The 23,556-nt window shown below is 46.5% G+C and overlaps 1 protein-coding gene and 1 pseudogene across 1 annotated transcript; one reads left to right on the top strand and one right to left on the bottom strand.

The window, feature by feature from the left end:
• Window positions 1-4,662: 4,662 nt before the first annotated feature.
• LOC136467553 (uncharacterized) lies at window positions 4,663-9,135 on the top strand (annotated as a pseudogene).
• A 1,178-nt stretch (window positions 9,136-10,313) lies between these two features.
• On the bottom strand, window positions 10,314-14,308 carry LOC136467554 (lipid phosphate phosphatase epsilon 2, chloroplastic-like). Its single transcript, XM_066466308.1, has 4 exons — window positions 13,610-14,308; window positions 12,807-13,032; window positions 12,378-12,451; window positions 10,314-12,207 (listed from the first exon to the last, which is right to left on the bottom strand). Exons 1-4 carry the CDS (start codon window positions 13,895-13,897, stop codon window positions 11,983-11,985), a joined length of 813 nt encoding a protein of 270 aa, XP_066322405.1. The 5' UTR covers window positions 13,898-14,308; the 3' UTR covers window positions 10,314-11,982.
• Window positions 14,309-23,556: the final 9,248 nt, after the last annotated feature.

The following is a 23,556-nucleotide window of genomic DNA, read 5'->3' as shown; positions in this document are numbered from 1 at the left end:
GTCGGCTTGGGCTCTGTTGGATATAATTTATTGGTGTTGCGACTGATTTGTTATAAGAGAAAAATATTAATACATAGCTAAAAAAGTAAGATTGATTTTAGCTTATAAACTCAATCTAACATAGCCTTGGTCTAGGAGGGGTGCTGTTTGGTTCCCATGATGCACAGATGTCAGAGCAATGTCAGTCTCTCAAACGGACGTCGCGCACGCGCTTGCTCGCACCATCCCGCCCAGGCCCGAAAGGAACGAAGGAAAATCTCGTATGGGGAGAGACAGGCCCAGCGGCTCCTTTTGCATGATATCAGCCTGGCTAGAACGAGTGTACAGCTAACCAAACATGCGTTGGTCACTTGATTGCATCAGACGAGCCTAGTTAGCCCTCTTACAGGCAACCAAACGCGGTTGACCCTTCTAAATTTTAGTCATTGTTTCATTAGATATTTGGACACATGTATAGAGTATTAAATATAGACTAATTACGAAACTAATTATATAGTTTATGACTAATTTACGAGACAAATTTTTTAAGCCTAATTAGTCCATGATTTGATAATATTTTGCTATAGTAAACATGTGTTAATGACAGATTAATTAGGTTTAAAAATTTGTCTCGTGAAGTACTGAAGGATTATGTAATTTGTTTTTTTATTAGTTTTTTGAACACCTCATACAACATCCATCCGACACATCTCCTAAATTTTAATAGCCGGATCAACACTCCCGTAGCTATGTCCACGAGCAATTTAACTGAACTGCAGTCCGCTTGGCAACTGCTTCCTTAGAGCAGCACCAACGCAGGCCAACACCAACTGTTGGTTTCAGCAAAAAGCTGTTGCCATGTAGGCTTTGGGCAGCTAAAACTGCTATTCTTCTGACGCATATGCAGACGTTAAGTACTTCGGGGTGTTTGGTTTTTTAGTCGTTTCTAAAATTTATGTCATATCAAATGTTTAGATGCTAATAAGGAGTATTAAATATAGATTAATTACAAAACCAATTATATAGATGAAAGCTAGATGGAAGCTAATTTGCGAGACGATTTTTTAAGCCTAATTAATCTTAGCCTGTTCGTTTGGCTGTGGCTCGTCGTAAACGATCGTAAATTTCCAGCCGGAACAGTATTTTTCTCTCACACAAACCAGTCAGCAGTACTTCTTCACGAACCAGTAACGATACGAACCAGCCAACCGAACAGGCTGTCTGTCATTAGCACATGTTTACTGTAGCACAGCGTTGTCAAATCATAGACTAATTAGGCTTAAAAGATTCATCTCGCAAATTAGTCACAAGTTGTGCAATTAGTTTTGTAATTAGTCTATATATTAATACTCCATATATATGTCTAAATATTTGATGTGACAGAAATTTTAGGAGGTACTGTAGCAAACAAACAGGCCCTACCTCACCTGAGAAACGTTGAACCACAACATGAGCGCGTGTTTAGTTTCCACCCTAAAATCCCAAAAAGTGCTATAGTAGCCATCACATCAAATCTTGCGATACGTGCATGGAGTATTAAATGTAGACGAAAAAAAAACTGATTACACAGTTTGGTTGGAAATTGCGAGACGAACGTTTTGAGCCTAATTAGTCTATGATTGAACACTATTTACCAAATAAAAACAAAAATGCTACCATAACCCAAATTCCTAAATTCAGGGAACTAAACACGCGCTGACTATAGGAATCTTTTTCTCTCACACTCTCTCCTCGAACCTCTAGCTTTTCAGACCACGGCATAGATGTCTCTACAGACCACTCTGACTCAGAGTGGAACCACCATCCGGTGCTCTCTCTCCTCTACATGGAAGGCCGAACCTACATGGCTCTGCGAGGCTAACATCCTCGCCAGTCGTCACTGCGTTGGCCATGGCCTTAAGGGCCCTGACACGTCGCGGGCGAAGTCGAGCCCGTCATCTAGGGGAGCTGAAAGAAGGCAACGATGGTGGACGATAGCAGAAATCGAACACAAGTGGTGTTGAGGGAAGCGGCGGGGTAAATTAACGACATCTCCTTGCCATCGTCGCAGACAGAGCGAGAAAATTGGGGCGGGCTCTGGAATCGAACGAAAGAGCTAAGGTGAGGCATCCAAGCCAAGCGTAGATGACCCAGCTTCATATACGCTCCCACCGAATTGGCTCGGCATGGTACCCCATGGGCAAATATACTACCAAGGTTGTATTTGGACTGTACACGCACCAATTAGCATAGTTCTTCTACTAAATTGAGTATATGTTGTTGGACTAATTTGTATCCATTAGCCTACCTGTATTCTAGGTGCAATTTACTCAAATGAAAAAAAACAATGATTGTGACCAAATTTCCACCGTATATAGACTCCTAAGAGCAACTCTAGAGGTCAGCGTGTTCGCTGGTTGGTTCTGGACCGATAAGCTCGGCTGGTGTTGGTTCGTTGTGAGAGAAAAACACTGTATCATGACTGATAAGCTCTGGCTGAAACCAACGAGCGAATAGGCTTAGTGTCTTTATGTGGTTCCTAATTGTCAGGAATCAAGATTTAATGAAAAGCACTCTCTATTTTTTAATTAGATCTCCAAAAATAATCATCATCTAAAGCACACACAAGATATGAAGAAATTGCTGGAGAAAAAAAAAGATATCGAGATCGATTTCGATTTTACTGTTTGGTTCATTGAAATTTGGTTTATGCTAATAATTATGCAGATTTGTTGTGAGAAAAAACATTATTGATTCGCTGAAAAGTATCGCTAAAGTAGTTCGAACGAAAAGGGCTCACTCTTCTCTCCTTCCCCTGGTGAATATCACGAAACAAAGCCCGTGTTACTTTATTTTATGGTTGATTTTTCGAATCATATTATATTTCCTCTTTCTTTATCCGGACGACCAAGACACCCTCTCCCGTTATCATTTTCTTAATTTTAGATCAGACATGATGAGAAAAGCCAAGAGGACCTGTAACTTGTTGCAAGAATTTCGTCTGGTGCTGACTGATGACCGGTTCCTTGCGTTGAAATTCGCCGATCGCGTATCAGTTGCATCATCATCCATGGACCAACAGAAAACAGCGACTGGAGGGCGCACGACCGGTCCGGAAAGAGCAGAAACATCCACGAGCGCTGGCGCACGGCGGGGCGCGACGCGAGACGAACCGAACAACCCAGCTCCCTCGCCTGTCGCCTGTTGCCCACGCATCACCACCCAGCCCCGACCGGGTCCGTCCATCCGCAGCCAGAAGCCGCGCCAACCGAGCACGAATCTCAAATCCATCTGACCCCCGCCATCGCTCTCGTGCCGTGTACGGCTACGGGCTACCCCACCAAACCACCAGTGAGCTAGGCCACCGTGCAGGCAGTCGCATCCTGTCATCCACATGGCACACGCCTTTCTTTCCCACCAAGAACAGGGGAGGGGATCCGCCGCGCCAGCGCCCCCATCTGGCTACCCATCCGCGGCTGACAACCGCCCCCCCCCCCCGACCGCGCCGTGGAAGGGATCGGGTGCGTCGCTGCGGCGAGCTTTCTCTGATTCGCAGAATCGCAGCCTTTCCTTTCGTGTTCTCCACCCTCCGCCTCGGCTCCTCTATGCAGTAAGGCCATGTTTAGATTTAAAAAATTTTGTGTGGTATCCGTTACATCAAATCTTACGGTACATATATGGAGTACTAAATGTAGACGAAAAAAAATTAATTGTACAGTTGGGTGAGAAATCGTGAGACGAAACTTTTAAACCTAATTAGTCCATAATTAGACACTAATTACCAAATACAAACGAAATGCTACAGTGAGTCAAAATCCAAAATTTTTTGAATCTAAACGGGGCCGGTCTCCGACGGCGAACTCATCCTAACCTTCAATAGAGTATTTTGGGTTACATTAGAGGCATAATCTAAATATAGACATCCTCTATCCTGAAAACCCATTTACAGAAAAGATTCTCTTTTAAGTCTTATTGGGGTTGTTCGCTGGTCTTAAGAAACCAGCCAGCCGGCTGGTTTCCCCTCACACGGCACTATTCATCCATCCAGCCAAACAGTGTTTCTCTCTCACACAATCAGTCAGTTTCAGCCAAAATTCTGCCAGCCGAACGGGGCCATTGTTGGAGAAGATGCCGAATAGGTATGGAACCTTTTGCCTGTAACGCTACCCAAAAGACGAGTGTGTCTTGTATTTTGGATGTTATTGTCAGAGATAACCTAATAGAAAGCCGCTGATAAATAAAGCAGATAATAAAACCCTGCAGTAAAATTCGCAAACCTTCCCTAAACCCTTCCCTTCCCCTCATCCTCTGCCTCCCAGCTTGTTTGTTGCCTTGCGCACGGGATTTTTAAGTTTTTGTCATTGTTATGGGTGACATTTCTCCGTTTACCAGTTTTATTTGACCAATTATATATTTACCACACGAAACAGTGAGGCTTCTGTATATTTGCTATTTTCGCTGATATGACACGCCACGTAGTCGGCCAGCGTGACAGCGCTTCTCAAGACCACGGTTTCTTCTCTTCATCCACTCTCTAACATGTGGGCCCCGCAAAAGTCAGCCCCGCCCGCCACCTCGGGCTCGCTTGCCACCGCGCGGTGGGCCCCGCTCGCCACCTGGGGCCAGCAAGGCTCGTCTCTCCTCGTCCTCGTGCCGCTTACTTCTATTCTGCCCGGTCCCATAAATTCGAATACAAACGCGCGACCGTCGCTGCTGCGGACCGTGGGAAAGGAAACACAGAAAAAGGCCAACGCCGTCTTCTCTTCCTCAACGCCAATCCGCCAAGGGAAGGAGGTGGAGCGCAGCTGCCTCCGCTAGGGTTTCCCATCTTCTCGGTGGAGGCGCCGCGCCTCCGGGACCCGGACCCTGCCAGGTGAGTGCTGCAACCTCGATCCAATCTTATCGTCCCTTCGACGTCAGGTGCCGGGTGAGGGATCTCGCGCTGAAGGTGAAGGGGTGGGGGTTGGGGTTCAATTCGTTCGGCTGCCAGGGTGCTGCGCGGCTGGTTTTTGGGGCTACGGGCGACGGTCTCGCCTCATCTGGTGTTGGGTCGTTAGTGAGGCGGATTTGGGTGTTTCCTCTCTTACGCGTGGTTGGGGTGGTCGGGGTTTTTTTTTGTCAAATTTTGCAACGGAGCTGTCGGATTTGACACGAGTAATCACAGGGTTCGTGCGTTCCTTCGCGCGATTTCGTGTTGGTATGTAAATATGTAATCACAGGGTGGGGAATATTGAGCGTTTTCTCCTTTTTTTTTCGGGGAATGATTCGTGTGCTGTGTGCATATCACCATCTCAAATTCTCATGCCAGAGGCTTTTCTAAAGGAAGGATACGTGTTCCGCTTGAAATGCTGCCGAATATTTGGATCTGAATCCCCCAATCGTGAGCAGGATTTTGATCGATTCTGACGTCGAATTTATCATGCCAATTTTGATTCAGGTCCTCCTTGATGCCAGGGAGGTGCAGCCGTCATTGATTCCCCTCCTGCAGCTGCATCCCCATGCCGACCATCACGCACTACGCCGTGCTGGATCCCTTACTTGAGGCGGGGTCGCCTGCGCAAGTCCAGAAAGCCACGCCCAAGCCGCCGCCCTCGCCTCGGGACAAGGCCACACCTGTGCCGGTGGCTCCTGTCAGGACGCAGACGTCGCCGGCATCACTCTATGCCACGCCTAAGAGCACCACCCTGCCTGACTCACCTTCCTCGTTCCCCGGAACCTGGTCGCCGTACATCATCAACCATAAGAGGCGGGGGGCCTCCCTTGCCAGGACCTTCTCTCAGGGTGATGTTGGAAGTGAGGGCAGACAGCCGAAGCTCCCAGTGATGCTGCCTTCTTTGCCCAAAGGGGGTGAACCCACTGCAGTGCAGGAGCCTGAGTTTGCGTTTCAGCAATCAGGGAATGGTCAAGCTGAAGGTGACAGTGGTGTGGAAGAGGCTCCCATCAATGGAAAAAATGAAATGCTACTGAAGGGCAAGGGATCTGTGTCAGCCAAAAATGAGCAGGAAGCAGCCTGAGTTTGAGTTTCAGCGTGGAAATCTTGAAGCACTGGTGAAGCCTGTTAATGTTGGAAGGACCTTTGCTTGGCGGGGCACCAAAAAATGATGACAGTGACACATTCCTTGAACTTCAGGATTCGATGAGTGTGGCTAGCAATACTGAAGCTGATGATGCTGGTATGCAAGAGCGGTGGTGGAAGCCCAGTTCCCCTCTTGGGGCCTCTGTTGGCACACCTGGTGCTGAATTCTATGATGCATTTGAAGGTACCAATCAGTTTGTTACACTTTGTTTGTCAGTTATCTGTATCTCTACCAGGTTTCCATGGTATTAAGACTGTTAAAACAACATTGAAAATAAAGCGTTCTAGTGAGTCTAATGTTATTTGCAAGATGCTTCCTGCAGATATTCTTTGCAGACTATTTCTAATTCACTATAGCAATACCATATACCATATCTATTAAAAAGCTGCTGAAAGGGTTTGGGTACAAACTTAGGACCAACTGTATGAGAAAATACCCTGGTCGTTGGTCTCCTAAGATGTAAGATTCATCATGTTCTGCTTCTTGTAAGTTTGGCTATAGTGTTTTTAAAGTAGAATTGATCTTAGGAGTTTACCCTTTTGGCAGATTGACAATTTCTCCAGTCCTAAGTTTTCTGCTTCCGATATTTTTAATGTGCAACAATAATGCTCATAGAAATTTTTGATGTTGTTAGAGGTATGCAAAAGTCATCCTACATATGATTTTCCACGATATGAGTTAGTTTCAGGCTAGAACTTAGAAATGTGGAGTATGTGTAGTCTCTCCCAGTTATGCCTTTAGCCCTGTTAGGGTTTGATTTTTTACAGGTGCCATTGTTTTGATTTTCCTCAGTCATCTTTATTTGGTTGAATCTATGTTCTCTTCAATCATGTTATACTCTGCAATCATTTATTGCGTTGTAATGACTAATCACCATGAGCTAAGGTCTTTTACCCCAAATGATGGAACTGTTTAGGATACATTGAATGTTGCATGGAGATAATTTCTGCTAATCTTTTCTATTTTACTGGGAAAATTGCCCATTTTACTATGGAAATTTCTGGATGCCTCGATGTATTCAGAACTAGTGGTTGCTATGGTGCTTTTGTGCCTAACTTCAATGTTATTTGTCAAACCTCAGAAATATCAAGTGATGGTGGAACTCGATCTTCACGAGCCATGGATGATGACCTCCGTGAAATGAGGCTAAGTCTGTTGATGGAAATTGAGAGGAGGAAGCAAGCAGAAGAAGCACTTGAGATCTGGCAGAAGGAATGGAAGAAGCTGCGTCACCACCTATCACGTGTTGCCTTATCACTTCCATCTCCAAGTATAGCTGAGGATACTGATGATTCAAGCGTGGATCCTGGAGCTGAGTTGTGCCAGCAAATAACTGTTTCACAACTTGTAGCTGCTGCTATTGCCCAGGGTTTTGCCCGTACTGAAGTTGAATCAGAGATGGAAACCGTGATTGCAGCAAAGAACTTTGAGATTGCAAGGCTGTCGGATAGGGTCCAGTACTATGAAGCTGCCAACAGGGAAATGTCCCAAAGAAACCAAGAAGCTATCGGTAAATACTTTCTCCATTGCAGTTAGCTATATTTAGTTCAGTGGTAATTTTTGTACAGAAGATGACCTTGATTAATACTATTTGAAACGGTGACACCCCTATGAAGGGCTTATATATATTCTAAGGTAGTCCAGCAGCCCGTAAACAAAATCATGGGCACAAAATCCTCCTAGTCGGCACCTAAGTCCTAGGTGGTGCCCTCCCTTCCTCTCTTTGTTCTTTTAGAACACTGCTGATTGTATATAGTTTTCAGGTGTTCGATAAATTATATGAGAGGTGAACATCTGTGGGAGCTGGATGCAGAAAGCTTACAGACATTCTATACTGGATATGCAAAAGATATTATATCTGTTTTCTAGGTTCTAACTAACATGAAATATGTTTGTTGTCTTGGCAGTATTCCTCCTATACTCTCTTAATTTACGTCGAGCTAAATGACTTTGTGTAACATAGTATTCCCTCCAGTTCAAATAATAAGTCATTCCAACTTTCTTGGAGAGTCGAAGCATCTCAAGTTTTACCAAAATTATAGAGAGAATTACAAAGATTTATGACATCAAATAGGTATAATATGAAAATATAATTAATGAAAAATCTAATGATATTTATCTAATATCATAAATGTTATTATTTTGTTATATAAATTTGGTCAAACTTGAGATGCTTTGACTCTCCAAGAAATTTGGAATGACTTATAATTTGGGATGGAGGGGGTAGAATTGAGGCTACGTATGCACTGCACTCATCCACTTATTGACATCGATGTGTATCAATCGGCATTTAACAAGGGTTGGTTTAATCATACTAGTGTTGGCTGCCTGCCTTGCACTTGAGTGAAAAATGTTGGCCGAATTGTTTGAGAAACATTTAATATATGATATATTGATAGTTTTTTTAGTACTGTGTACTTTTGTTTTCCAGCATATTAACGCTTGCATGTTTTTCCTTGTGGTTTGCAGAGATGTCAAGGCAACAAGGCAAGGAGCGTAAGAAGCGACAGAAGTGGTTCTGGGGTTCAGTTGGGCTTGCAGTCACCCTTGGTGCCACAGCCATTGTCTGGTCTTATCTACCATCATCGCAGCCCCAAGCTAGTGCAGATTCAAATAGTACCGCCAGCGACTAGAGCTAGGATGAAGACATCTCATTTCAGAAGCCTAACAAAGCTCTAACTATACTCCTAGTGGGAAAAAAGGTTGTATAAGTTCTCTTTTGGTGATCGGCCATGATCGCTACAATCTTCATTTGTTGCTTTGTCTGTAAAAATGTTGGATGGGCCATCTCCGTTCAGGACTGGGCTCCATTCCAATCACCGTAAATCTCTGCATAGATGGTTCATGGTTGAGCAAATAATACAAGGAATGTGGATATGGTTAGTAATCCATGCCCACCGACCCCACTCAAGAGGAGTTGATTTTGTCAACCGCAGTTTTGTTTTGTTCATCCTTTTTTTTTCTGTTTACAAACAAAGAGATAAGAGATAAGCTTACTTTCTTAGTTCTGTGCGCTTGTAATTGCATTAAGTGTGGTTCTGTAGCCGAGGGCTATCTTAACCCTTTGTGGCTATGACAAAGAGCAACTAAATGCCGTGTGTCCTGGGCAACAAAATTGACACATTCTGTTTTCATTGCTCTTTAAATTTTATATATTTATGTTTAGTAGGAACTGTCACTGTACATTGAAATAACGTTGCTGGGCACAAATAGCACGCATCTATCCTATCTATCCTATACTAATACTGACAAACACCAATTTGCATTCTTTTTTTCGCTAGTAGATTCGCCACGGCCAGAGTTAGCTGCTGCTGCTGAAACACGTAGGAACCATAGAGCAGCTACATCTTTTGGAACACAAGAAGATACGTGTCATATTTAACAAACAACAGATTTACGCCTACAATGGTCTGCTTATGTTTCCGTTCCAAGCCACTTGATCATCTCCATGTGTTGACATACCAATGCACTTTCAAAATTAGAACTTGAGTCTTCACTATTTTGGAAGTGCTCTTTCAACCCGTTGTAGTTGCACTTCATCATTTGGGTTATTTTATAAGGATGTGCAACTTTCTTCAGTTGTTCAATTGGTCTGTCCTGTCCGAAATGATAGCAATTTTTATCCACTCCAAGTGACAAGGCCCTCATAGCCCAAGTGAAAATAATAAACCAGTTGATGTGCCTTTTTCTTTATGCATTCTATCAGATAGATCTGTTATTCGTAAGTGACATGACAGATAGCACTCGCTTACATTATTCTCAACATTACATTACAGTTAACTATGATTTCTCTATTGCCCAAAGGAACAGGTATACAGTTCCTTGGTCTAACTTTCAGAGGGGATCAAATTGTTTAATTCTACATTTAAATTGTTTCAGCACGTGGATTCGCTGCAAAAGCTGACTACCACAAGCTTGGCGATGTTTCGATACAACACTTACTATGCCTTGGGACAATGTGATGATACAAAACAACCAAGGTTAGTACCCTGCCCTGCTCATGCGTTGGTCAGCCTCACAGTGCAGTATCAGTTACTTCGTTACTGCTAATTGCAGATTCAAAGATTCAAAACTAAAGAACCTTGATGTCTTCTGCGCAACAACAATATGAATTGGCATGTAATCTAGCTAAAGTTATATGCGATTTCAAGATAACTCTACTTTTAATTACATAGTAAGATGTGTATTTTTTCAGATTGCTCTTGAATATCTGATATGATAAGCAATATTCCTATATTGTGATACCTGCTGCTTTCCCGTTGTTTTTTATTGGAACAGGCTTGGTACATGTCAACTGTATATGTAACTACCACCTCAATAACAAAATTCTTCACCTGCCTTCTTTGTTCAATGGGAATTGGCTATGTGCTGCAACAATAAAGTCTTATCATCTTTTTCTTATGCAGATATAGATCTTGCATGATCTTAATGCGCTTGGCGAATATCGAGTACATGATATAGAGATGGCTTCATGTTAATATCATAACATTCCTTGACCAATCAGATAACTTAATGCCTTTCGTTCAATCCAAATTATTTGACCGCTGCTAATTGTATAAATTTAAAACTTACCCATGCTATCTTCTGCTAAATGAAATTTAATGAGAAGCCAAAAAAGGTGGTTCCATGTTACTATGCTTAATTTCATAGTCTACTGTACATATATATATGTGCTTTCAGGTTGCTCTATTTCCAATGCTCAAGAACTCTAGCCCGCGGCAACGCCCGGGGGTTCCGGCTAGTATACTGTTAATTCTTGCATCTACCTTGAAACACTTGCATCTACATTGAAACATTCGTAGGGTGTTTGGTTTAAGGAGGAATAGTTTAAAGAATGAGTTAGACCATGATCTTTTCACTCACTTTTTTATTTGGTTTGTGGAATGCAACGGATTGATTCATCATCACATCATTCCTCACAAACTAATAATTAGTGCTAGTATGAGGAATGAAAACCAATCATTATTTCACCTAATTTGAGGAATAGACTCATGATGCACCATCTCATCTATAATAGTTTGGTTTCTTAATATCAATTCATCTAGAATGGTTTGATTCCTTAGTGTCAATGCAATCCAAAGGAAGCATCATTTGCGTAACAAACATGCACACACTATTTATAATGTTATTTGTGACGATGGATCAATCCATTTCATTTCACAGAACAAAGAAAAAAAAGCAAGGAGTAAAATCATTCCTCAAACCGAACACCCTTTTTCTCATGTGAATATGTGATTGATGTTTTTTTTACTCAGAATAGCATGGAAGCAAAGATTGTTGACTGTTAAGTCATATACTAACTAAAAGGCACTAAAATATATGCAAAAGAAGGAAACCAAGAGGCTAATTATTTGCTATCACCAGAATCCATGCGTTTAACTTCCCTTCAGTGTTAAATAAAAAGAATTCTAATTCAGAACTGAATTTGCAATGCGTGTTCAGTGGGCTTCGAACTTGGTATAGAAACGTTTCGGACGTGGGTTCTCTCAAGAAACATTTCTAATGATCAATTAGAATCATTTGGTGAGATTGTTTGGCTAGTAGACTAGATTCTGATTCAATAAAAAAAATCTTCATAAAAAATCATATAAATAAAAATATTCTTAAAAAATCAGAACGTTTTGGGGGCTTAGAACAACTTAAATACAACCCATTTCTAATTTATTGTACTTAAAAATGATTAACTGGAAGAAATACAATTGCTAGTGAGACAGGAGACATGTGACTATCACGAATCGGTGTGAAACTAGCTTTTCCCCGTTCCTAGAGTTTCTGAAGGAAAGGAGAATCGTTTCTGAAGGAAAGGAGAATCGTTTCACTCCTGAATCGCTCCGCTCAAAACCCGTTTGGCACCATTTCAATCAATTCTGATAAGAATCAGAACGGATTCAATCATCCAAATGCATCGTGCCTATCAGTCGATCTCCCATTGCAGCTACGAAATACATTACTCATCCTTGAGCCAGTGACGAATCATGTAGATGACAAAGCTAACACAAAATGATGATGATCCAACGATGACTGCAATCCTGACAAGCAGAGAAGAAGCAAAAGCCTCCTGCACAAGCGAATGCCAGAGCACAAACCATAGAGCACCGAAGGCAGATCCTACAACAGCTCCCACAGTGACCTGGTTTAGTGTATGAAGGCGCTGAGACACTCGTACCCAAGACTGCACGTGAATAAGACCAGAGTTAGATTGCAGCCAAAACTTAAAACTAGTGCCTACTGATACGAGAAGCTCAACATTCAGGATATTATCGAACATGTTGGAGGCTTGGAGCTTCCAAGAAACACTTGACTTGACCAACGGAGTTAAACTTAGTCGGGCACTATTCTTACCAGATAGGCGGCCACCGACAGAGTTGCAGGCCCAAGAATCATGGTCAGAAAATTTGTCCCAAGCCCATAGTACACTGCATTGGAAAATGAAATTAATTAATCAAACATTGTGCTAAACTGGAGAAAAGTGTGTTTGATTTGTGTCCATGTTTTAGAGTGAAAGTTTTGTTCCTCCTAATTTTATCATAAAATTGTAGAGCATAAAATAAGCATATTATATATAATTTAGTTTTGTTCATTTTGTTTATCAGCAATGAAGAGCCACATAGCAAACCGACAAGAAAATAGTATTATTGTTAGCAACACACTTAAACCAGGTAAGTAGCTCTAACCAGCCTTTATGCGTTTAGTGTTAACAGGAGAATGTATTGTCATGCCGTGTTATGATCAAAGTATAATTGAATACTAGGGTCTTTCTGGTGTTCTTACATGAAAAAGCTAGGATGGTCGCAGCATAGAATATGGATTGTGCATGGGACGATGGCATCCCAGGATCAGACCGCAGAGCTGGTGCAGGTCTTTCATGGTTTAGCATCTTTTTAAGAACCATTGAAAGCAGAGAGTTGCCAACCGCACCCAGCAAAAACCACATAATTTCAGCATCATGCTTCCAAATAGCTGCAAAAGCAAAAGAACCAGACACCAGCCATTTACTCTGGTGCACAATATTACGATTTCAGTAGAGTTGCCAGAATTCCAAGTAATATCACAAAGCTGAGCTCAAGTTCTAGTGAAAAGGTCATTTTTCAAATATTGTAATGGTTGACTCTGACTGAAACTCAGCAGTCAGAAGGAAGTTTGGGCATCCATAATTTTATCCCTGACAATAAGCATGCAACTTTACAAATCAGGGCATTTAATCAGATTAATGATTCTACATGTCAACGAAGAAGGTCCATATGAGAACCGTTCAGCTCATAAAAGTAGAATTCACTGCCCGACTAGACACCTATACGAAGACAGATTGATGTTGATCAGAACAATAAAGCAATGTACACTCCCTATAGATCGAGGAATCAGAATATCCTGGAGCTTCATTTAGTATATAAAGTCTACTATGCGATTCTCTTTTTGGTTCTATGCAACCTTTGTTCAGCTTGGCTAGCAAGTTATAAAGTCTACTAAGTTTAAAGATAAGATCTTTTTACAGTTACTAGTAATGCAGCAAAACAAATTTGGTTCTCAGAATCTTTATCATGAACACCTACAGCATCATGCCAAGAAACACTAACCATCCGATTCAGCGCAGCTTCCACGGGCGCCCACCGGCTCGCTTCCCACCTCGTGCGGGACGGCGCGTCCCCTCCCACAAGCGGGTCACTCTCCATGGAAACCCCAACCTCGGGCGGTTCCCCGCCGCTCCCAACCCTGATCATCTCCGCCATCCGCACGCCAAGCCGCGGACTTGGCCGCCTCCGGGTCCGGGGCAGGAAGAACCGATATTTGGGAAGTGGTGGCCGACTCAACGAGTCGATTAGACAGGGGCGAGGCGGTGGAGCTAGAAGCAATAGGCAGGGCATGGTTCTTGGAGCGGTGACCCGCGAGACAGCGCGGCGGGAGCTGAACTAAAGGAGGAAGAGAGCATCTCGATGACTCCGGGAGAGGGAATTAGGGAGTTGCCGGGGTTTGGATGGATTGCGCCGTTGCGGTGGTCTTTGGTGGGTTGCCCCGATGTGGTTGACGTTGACAGGATAGAAAATGGCCGTGGCCCGTGGATGACTAGTCGTCTGGAGGAGAGAAGCTGGGAGAACGGAGGGCGCGACAAGCAAGCGGGGTGTTTGGTCGTGGTGGGCGAGGCCTTCGAAGATTAAGCGGCTGCGGCTGCACGGCTTCTAGTTCATGCTATAGTACTCGCCGACGAGTGGAACACTGAACAGCTGTAGGCAGCTGCAGCAGCTGCGGCTTTAGTAGGTGCGTTTGTGGTTCTTTCAGTTTTAGCGTACGGACAAGGTCTCCAAAGTACTATACCCACACATGAGCGAGGCCATCGGTCTTGTCTAATGGTCATTGAAAGTTACTGCAACGGTATGCATAATAATTAGTTGAATTTAATTAACCTTCTGTCTAACATTAAGGTCCCGTTCGCTTGGAGGAATTCTGGAGAAATCTGGATGAATATGGAGGAATTTGTGAGAGAAAAACACCGTTCCGGATGAAAAAAAGCGGATCTAAGCCAGGTTTAAGAGCACGCGAACAGTGCCTAAATTGAATAAAGTCTAATGCTCGTAATAAATACTAATGCTATAAATGATTAATCTCGTCTAGAAAATTAATAAGAGATTGACTCAACGGGTGAGGTGGCTAGTATGTGCATATGTTGTAAGTTTAAGAAAAAGGGGAGGCGTGACCCGCGCTCGCATGCGCACCGCGACAGCAACGAAGGTTTTGTAGCTTATCTGTTCGGCTGTCATTGTAAGCCGACTTATAATCCGGTTTATCAGCCATGGTACATTATTTTTTTTCCAACAAATCAGCACAAACAGCTTATATACCAGCCGAACAGAAAATTCAAAGTGAGAAGGGTGAGTGATGGACGACTGAGAAGTGGGAGACAGACAAACGGGGCAGAGAGTAGGAATGGACGATGGAGTGAGGGGCAGACGAACGAGATAGACCAGAGAGTGAGAGATGGAAGGGAAGACCGCTTTTAATATTGGCCATGTTCGTTTCGCTGAAATTTAGCTTATGCTGATTTGTTGTGAGACGAAAACATTGTTCGTTCGCTGAAAAGTACTGCTAAAGTAGTGCTGCGGAATAGGACCAATACCAGCAAATATGCCCCGTATGTTTCAACTGAGGTGCATAATTTGTTACTTAGTGCTTGTGCTAATAATAAAGAGCTAGCTATTTTTATTGGAATTAATTGGGTTTGGCTCAATATCGGGTTCATAAACCCGGGGTCCCCAATGGACCTGCTTCCCTGCAAAAACTCGGCCCAGCAGACGGCGTAACGACAACGCACGCCTCCTGGGCCGACCCAGATACATAATGACAGGCCGGGAGAACGATCCGGTCCCCGACCGGAAGGCCTGGCCAAGGTGGGGACACAGTCCGACTCCAACCTCCTTTTCTGACCGGGGATACGCCGGACCTCTGCTCATGGCTCTTCCCCGACCGACACAGTCGGGGCCGACTGAGAACGACCGACCGGGGACGCCCGCTCGGTGAGGGCCCGAGGGTCAGGCGAATCAGATAAAGTAAGGCGCTCAAGTCAAACCACAATACCGAGGACCGTACCCTGCCATACCCTGCGCACTTGTAGGACGGTGCCATCAAGCCATGCCAGATGGGCATTATGCAACCTTTCAGGCGTGTCAGAATACAAACAGTATTGTAGGCGCCGATGTTTGTCATACCAGGCGAACACAGTAGAGCCTGCCACATGCATCTGGACATAAATAGTATTATGGGCGCCGGCGACCGTCTTGTACCCGACAGCATGGGCAACAAGACTAGGTAGCGCACATATACATTCTCTCTCTTTCTCTGACTTGTAAGGCCACCCCCTTTGACTATAAAAGGGGATGAGCTCTCTCCTAAAAAGCTCTCTAGCTCTCTGGCTCTCCTAAAAAAAGAGAAGTTAGACGATTCGAGCACTCGAGGACCTAAGAACTCAAATAGCTCAATAGCTCTAGAACTCTAAAGCTACACAGAGCATACGCTCCAATACTTAGCGCACGTTAGAGCCCCCGTCACTCTTGACCCTTCGGTTCAGAGTCCGACCGGGCCTTTAACACCCCCTTCTTATTCCTACTCGTTTGTAACCCCGCTGCAAACTTCGAGCACTTGGGCTCAGAAATAAAGTCACCGACCGACTAAAACTAGACGTAGGGCACGTTACCTGAACCAGTATAAATTATGTGTCATTGAGTGCTAGGCCACATCCGATCACAACGCACGATAAAACTACAAATATTTACTTGTTGGTCACTTTTCGCACCGACAGTTGGCACCGTCCGTGGGGAGGACGCCGTGCATTCACGCTTTTGGTCATCGGATAGCCCACCTTTCCACCATCTTCGTCATGGCAGGCTCGAGCGATACGATTCGCTTCGGCTCGCTAGAGTTCCCCATGCTCCCACCTATTGGGATGTGGGTTTCTCCCATCTTTGTGCCACTCCAGACCATCCTCTTCGAAAATATAGACTTCGTCGCTGACCGGCTCAACGTACTCTTCCTCCACAAGGAGGCGCTTGTCTCGGCATCCACTGGAGGAGCGCCCTTCACCGGCCCTAGGCCACCTGATGACCTCAATGTCGAAACCCTCGCGCTTCACCTTGAGCCCATGCTGGGCTCAAACTCCATGGTAAGTAACGTATATGTTGTTCTTTACTCATTATTTAACACCTTCCGCCGACTCTCTGGAGGGACCCCGTTGTTCCCACTATGACCATCGTGCGACCGGTTCCCCTACGGCTTCGCGTCCCCCGAGGATGCGTACGCGAGGGGGCTTCAAAGGATGCTGACGCTGCCCCCTCTCACATCCAAATTCATGGGGATGGAAGGCCACGCTCCCACCTCCTTTTACGACCACGTAGATGACGAGGTCGAAAGCAACGGCTCCAGCATCGGCGATGTCGTGGCACCTGGCCACCCTCTGTCCTGGGAGTGTGCTATGGCGGACGCCCCGAGATAGCCACCGGTGGTAGCAGAATCTTTGCAGACTCACATCCCTCTAGACCCTTGTGCGAAAGCCCTAGTGCGTGCACAGGAGCACGGTGAGGAGTTACGACAAAGGTGGCAAAGTCAGCCGCTACCTGTGCTGGCACACTCGGCGCAACACGCTATGCCACGTGCGCGTAACCCAGCGAGCGGAGCTCGAGGTCACGCCCGCTAGGTCCAGCATAACATCCTAGATGGAGGTAACAATTCCCCATAGTTTGCTCATGCTAGCAAGAAGATCACTACTGCGACAATGCTTCTGTGTGGCCTTCCCGAGCCTGTTGACCTCCAAGAACAGGCAATCCATTGGAACCTCTAGGCGCTGGTGGAAACCGCCGCCGTCCAACAGGTGGAGAGCTCCACGTCGCAACATCAGCTCGTGGCCTCTTGCCCCATCGGGGGAATGGGATGCACCAGTCGAATCGCTCCATCCACTCATCACTACGGTTGCTGGGCATGGGGTAGGAGGCCCTCAGCTACACCACAGCCTAACCCAGCGTCTGCTCCACACCAACCACCTGTGCATGAACGGCTCGGGCCAAACCATGACGCTCGAAGTGTCATCAACAATCGACGCCATGCCCGGATGACGTCCATCAAGTGGAGGTGAGAGCAGGCGGCAAGGGCCTCGGCCTAACCATTAAGGAGTGCGGGGACATGCATCCTAGGCATGGTGGCCGACCAAATGACCAGAGCCCTAGCCCGGATGGCCTGAGGCCACATGCCTTTGGTCATCGCATCCAGAGAGCGTCGTTCCCACAACGCTTCCGACCACCCACCAACATCGCTAGATACACCGAGGAAACGAACCCTGGTATATGGCTCGAAGACTTTTGGCTCGCCTACCGAGCCGAAGGAGTGGATGATGACCACTTCATCATTCAATATCTTCCCATCTGCGTGGGGGAGCATGTTCGAGTATGGCTCGAATTCCTCCCACTCGATAGCATCCTTCCCACGTCTCTCGACCGGGCCGCTACCCGCTCGTCATCGACCCCATCGTCCCCAAGAAGTCCCTCACCAAGGTGCTGATGGATGGAGGCAGCAACCTCAACATTCTCTACGTCGACACCCTTGACGCCATGTGCATCCCCTGGTCAAAGCTCCACCCAGTGTGCTCTCCCTTCCATGGCGTGATAATAGGGACGCAGGCGTACCCACTCGTGCAGATCAACCTACCCGTCATGTTTGGTGACCGAGCTAACTTCTGCTCGGAGGTCCTCACCTTTGAGGTGGTGGACTTTCTAGGGTCCTACCACGCCATCTTGGGGCGGCCATGCTACGCCAAGTTCAGGGCGATCCCCAACTACAACTACCTCAAGTTGAAGATGCCGAGACCGAACGACATCATCACCGTGGGTAGCACCTTTTTGCATGCCTGCACATGCGACCGCGAGCATTACGAGCTCACCATGGCCGTCATCAACTCCGCCGAGTCCCCGAAGCTCGTGAATTCGTCGACTCTAGTAGTCCTAGACTGCAATGAGCCGACCTCCTCGAGTGCCTTCCACCTAACCAAGGAAACCAAGGCGGTGGGGATCGACCCCGCTGACCCGACCAAGATGGTGCGGATTAGGACCAAGCTCCTAGCCAAATAGGAAAGCGAGCTCGCCGACTTTCTATGCACCAATCGTGATGTCTTCACGTGGAAACCTTCTAACATGCCAGGCATACCAAGGGAGGTCACCAAGCATGCATTATGCCTCATCCTGAGCTCAAAGCCTACCAAGCAACACTTGCGTCGTTTTAACGATGAGAGGCGCAGGGCCATAGGCGGGGAAATTGCCAAACTCCTAGCAGCCGGGTTCATCAAAGAGGTATACCACTTCGACTGGCTAGCTAATCCTGTTCTTGTGAAAAAGAAGATCGAGAAATGGGGAATGTGTGTTGATTATACTGGCCTCAACAAGGCATGTTCAACGGACCATTTTCCTTTGCCACGCATAGACCAGATAGTCGACTCCACCTCAGGATGCGAAATCCTCTCCTTTCTGGATGCCTACTTAGGCTACCACCAGATCACGATAAAAGAGTTCAACTAGGTCACGACTTCATTCATCACCCCATATGGTTCGTATTGTTATGTAACCATTCCTTTCGGTCTGAAGAACGCCGGCGCCACCTATCAACGGTGCATGCAGCGATGCTTCATCGACCAAATCGACCTGCCCGACCAGTCTGACCAAGTCGAACGGCCAAAACCAACAATCGCCATCTATGTAGATGACATAGTGGTGAAAATGGCTCAAGCTAGCGACATGATCGCAAATTTGGTCGCAACATTCTTAAACCTCCGAAGGTTCAATATCAAATTGAATCCGGAAAAATGTATTTTCGGAGTTCCAAAGGGGAAGCTCCTTGGATACATCATGTCTGAGCGTGGCATCAAAGCCAACCCAAAAAAATCATGGCCATCTCCAACATGGGCCTTATACGCAACATCAAGGGCGTACAGAGGCTCACCAGCTGTTTGGCCGCCCTAAGCCGGTTCATCTCCCGACTTGGTGAATGGGAGATGCCTCTATATAAACTTCTTAAGAAGACAGACACATTTGTCTAGATAGAGGAGGCACAATAGGCTTTGGAAAGCCTCAAAGCATCACTAACGTCGGCCCCAGTCCTCGTCACTCCCGAACGGGAAGAACCCCTCCTCCTCTACATCGCGGCAAACAACCACATTGTGAGCGCCACCCTCATCGATCGAAAGGGAGTAGACGGGACACCCCCTAAAGGTTCAATGACTGGTGTACTTCGTCAGGTGAGGTACTCACCGATGCCAAGGCTTGATACCCCTAGGTGTAGAAACTTCTGTATGCCATGCTGAAGGTGACCCAGAAGCTCCTACACTACTTCACCGACCACTAAGATCATGGTCATCACCTCATACCCGCTGGGAGACATCATCCACCACTGTGATACCACAGGATGAATCTCCAAGTGGGCTCTCAAGCTCATGGGTCATGATATTAGGCTCCACTATGCGATCCGTCTCCATTTTTCAGCCTCAAACAATGCCGCAGAGTACTGAGGCCCTCATCAATGGACTAGTGCATTGCCTTCAAGCTCGACACTACTGTGCCTATATGTGCATGGTAACTCAGAGTTGGTCGTCGACCTAGTCATGAAGGAGTCCTCATGCAAGAGCCCTCTCATGGCAGCATACTGCTAGGAGGTGCACAAGCTCAAGGACAAGTTTAGAGGGATCGAACTGCATCATGTCCCCTAAAAGGACAATGATGTTGCTGATTTCCTCACAAAATTGGCTACCAGGCGGGTTCTGTCTCTAGATGAGGTCTTCATCAACAATCTCCACCAGCCATCTGCCCACGTTTTGGAGGATCTGATCTAGACACACTACGACACCAATCTAGCACTCGGAGGCTCCGACCTCCCGACGTGCCTCGACCCTGATCAAGTGCTCAGGGGGCTCCGACCTTAGTGCCTCCATGACAACATCGCCCACCGATGTCATCGTGGTGGCACTCGATCAAGCTAACTAGAGAGCACCACTACTCTCCTACCTTCTCGAGGAGGTTCTCCCATCGGAAAGGACTGAAGCACGATGAATCACTCGACGCATCAAGATGTTCGTCGCCATCGGTGACGAACTTTACAAGCAAAGTCTGTCGAGAGTACTCATGAAGTGCATCCCGACCGACCAAGGGAAACAGCTCCTCCTCGAGGTCCATGCCAGAATCTGTGGACATTACGCGGCCTCGAGGTTACTGGTCAGGAAAGCCTTTTGTCAAGGTTTTTGCTGGCCCACTACGCTGTGAGATGCAAAGGAGGTTGTCCGCATGTGTGAAGGATGCTAGTTCTATGCTCTGCAAACTCATCTGTCGGCACGGGAGCTTTAGACCATCTCCATCACCTGGCCATTCATAGTCTGGGGCCTCAACATGTTCGGACCCCTCAAAAAGGCCCCGAGCGGCTTCACTCACCTGCTCGTAGCAGTGGACAAATTCTCCAAGTGGATCGAGGCGAAGCCCATCACCAATATCTGCTCGGAAGAGGCGGTCAAGTCCATTCTCGACATCATCTATTAGTTTGGTGTTCCAAACTATATCATCACCGACCATGGAACAAACTTCACCGAGAAGAAGTTTCTAGACTTCTATGATGGATACTCCATCAGGATCGATTGGGCCTCGGTCGGGCACCCACGTACCAACGGTCAGGTCAAGCGGGCCAAAGGCATGGTCCTCTAAGGACTCAAGCCCCACATCTTCGACCGACTCAAGAAGTATGCCGGGCGATGGGTTGTAGAGGTTCCAGCGATCCTCTAGAGCCTAAGAACGATGCTAAATCGGTCCATAGGGTTCACCCCTTTCTTCCTCGCATACGGAGCCAAAGCAGTGTTGCCCTCTGACCTCGATCACGATGCCCCAAGAGTAAAGGCCTTTGACCAAGACCGAGCCATGGAGGCTCAACAGGATGTGGTTTACCTGCTCGAGGAGGCTCATGAGACAACCATCATCTGCTCCGCTCGTTACCAGCAAACTCTTCGTAGGTACCATGAAAGAAAAATCAGGGGGGATCCTCGAGGTCGGTGACCTTGTACTCCAAAGGACCTAGTCAACCAAAGAGAAAGATAAACTCTCTCCACCATGGGAAGGACCCTGCATGGTGACCGAGGTGATCCGGTTAGGCGCCTACCGGTAGAAGGACGACAATGGCAACGTTCTCACCAACACATAGAACATCGAACAGTGATGTCGTTTCTTCCCTTAAAACTCGATCTTACCATTCTCTTTTCATTCAAGGTTTGCTCCTACAGCACCCCAGCCCGAGCACTCTCGGCCTAGGTCACTCAGGGGCTCCATGGGGGTACGATACCACCCTCTTCTTTTACTATCATATAGTAATACTTTTCGCCCAAATGAAAGGGCGTCGCCCAAACGAAAGGGCATTATGTTCCTTTGATTACCCTACGTTACTTGTATTTTAACCTCTCGACCGATCACACCCTGCCACGACCTACGGTTATGAGCAGCTGAGCCTCGTGGGCCACGGTCGAGTTCTTAAGGTTGCAGCCTATGGGTGAACGGGCAGGTGCAAAAAAGAAAAGACAAAAAACAAAGCTACGCTAGGGTAAAATCAAAGGCGGATGGGACAAGCTTCCCCTCACGAGTGATTTCATCACAAAACAAACTTAGAATATTCACGAATGTAAAGCTATTCACATGAGGGCTCCCCCACGAACTCATGTCTTACATGAACTGACTATTTCTACTCTAAACTCTATTATGGCCTCCCGGCAGCATCGACTAACGGTACGGTCAACAAGGACGAAGGCAACTCGCTTTCGGTCAGGACGACATTCGGCTCTGTTGGGGGTAGGACAACGCTCGCCTCCAACCCAGTCTCCACTCCCTCCATAGGCTGGATGACATCTTCCCGCCACATGTCTTAAGCCATAAACGAACGGCGAGCCTCCATCTCCCACTGCGTTGTGACCTGCTCAGCAACCATATGTGCATGTGACACCAAACTCTCCCCTAGCGCATAGATTTCATCTGTGCTCCACCTATCGACATATCCTCTATAGATGGCCGTGAAGTCTAGATCAGAGTGATGGGTTGCCATCGAGGTCAGCACCCTCGTCGTTCCGTAGAACATGCCATCGGAGATGAGCACCCAAACTTCATTTGGGACCTCCGCCAGCTGGACGACGGGTGTACTAGTGCTCGGTCCCGACCTGAACACCTTAGAGACAACCATCTATGCGATGTTGCGAATCTGGTTGAGCTCCACCTCGAGAGCGCATCACTCCTCAAGGGACTAGGCTAGCACCTCTGCACCTCGATCGACCACCACTTTGACCGTCTCTAGCTCTTACTCTAGAGAGCCAATCTTTCCACCCAGTTCTAGAAAAAGACAACAAATTCTGAAGCAAAGGAAAGGAAAAATCAAGGCATCAACCGAGGGTGGAACAGATACGTACCAAGGTGGGCACTTTTGAGAATGGAGAGCCCTTCCTCTTGCCAGGTCACCATCTTGAGCAGTCGAGCGCTCGACTCCTCTGCCCTGAGCATCTGCCCCTAGAGCGCAACCACTTCTTGTTCGGCGTTCGATCGAGCCTTACACTCCATCTCTAAAGCCTCTAAGGACTTCTGAAGTGCCACCTCGGTCTCCACTAAGTGGACCTTCATCGTGTTAAGTTCTCGCTCAGCAGCAGTCCCCCGCTTGACCGCAAGCAACTCCACTGCCCGTGCTCCTATCGCCTCGGCCACCCTGTCTTGGGACTCACGGTGGGCAGACTCTAGCTGGTGCCTAAGCTAGTCATCCTACCGTGACACCATTGTTTCCTGCTCCATCCGACCATGCTCCTCCCGAACAAATTAGGACTTACAGATCGACATCATCTCTAGATCTTATGAGACAAGAAGCAGGCCTACTGAGACAACCATTGAAAGGCCAAGGAGTCAAGGACAACACCAAAAACACAGAGAACTTTCCTCTACAACATGTGGCAGGTCGACTGTCATGGCTTGATGGATGAGCTCAACACTCTCTA

The sequence above is a fragment of the Miscanthus floridulus genome, chromosome 7, assembly GCF_019320115.1.
Source record: "Miscanthus floridulus cultivar M001 chromosome 7, ASM1932011v1, whole genome shotgun sequence".
In the NCBI taxonomy this organism is placed as follows: Eukaryota; Viridiplantae; Streptophyta; class Magnoliopsida; order Poales; family Poaceae; genus Miscanthus; species Miscanthus floridulus.
This window is presented reverse-complemented; position numbering and strand designations above follow the sequence as displayed.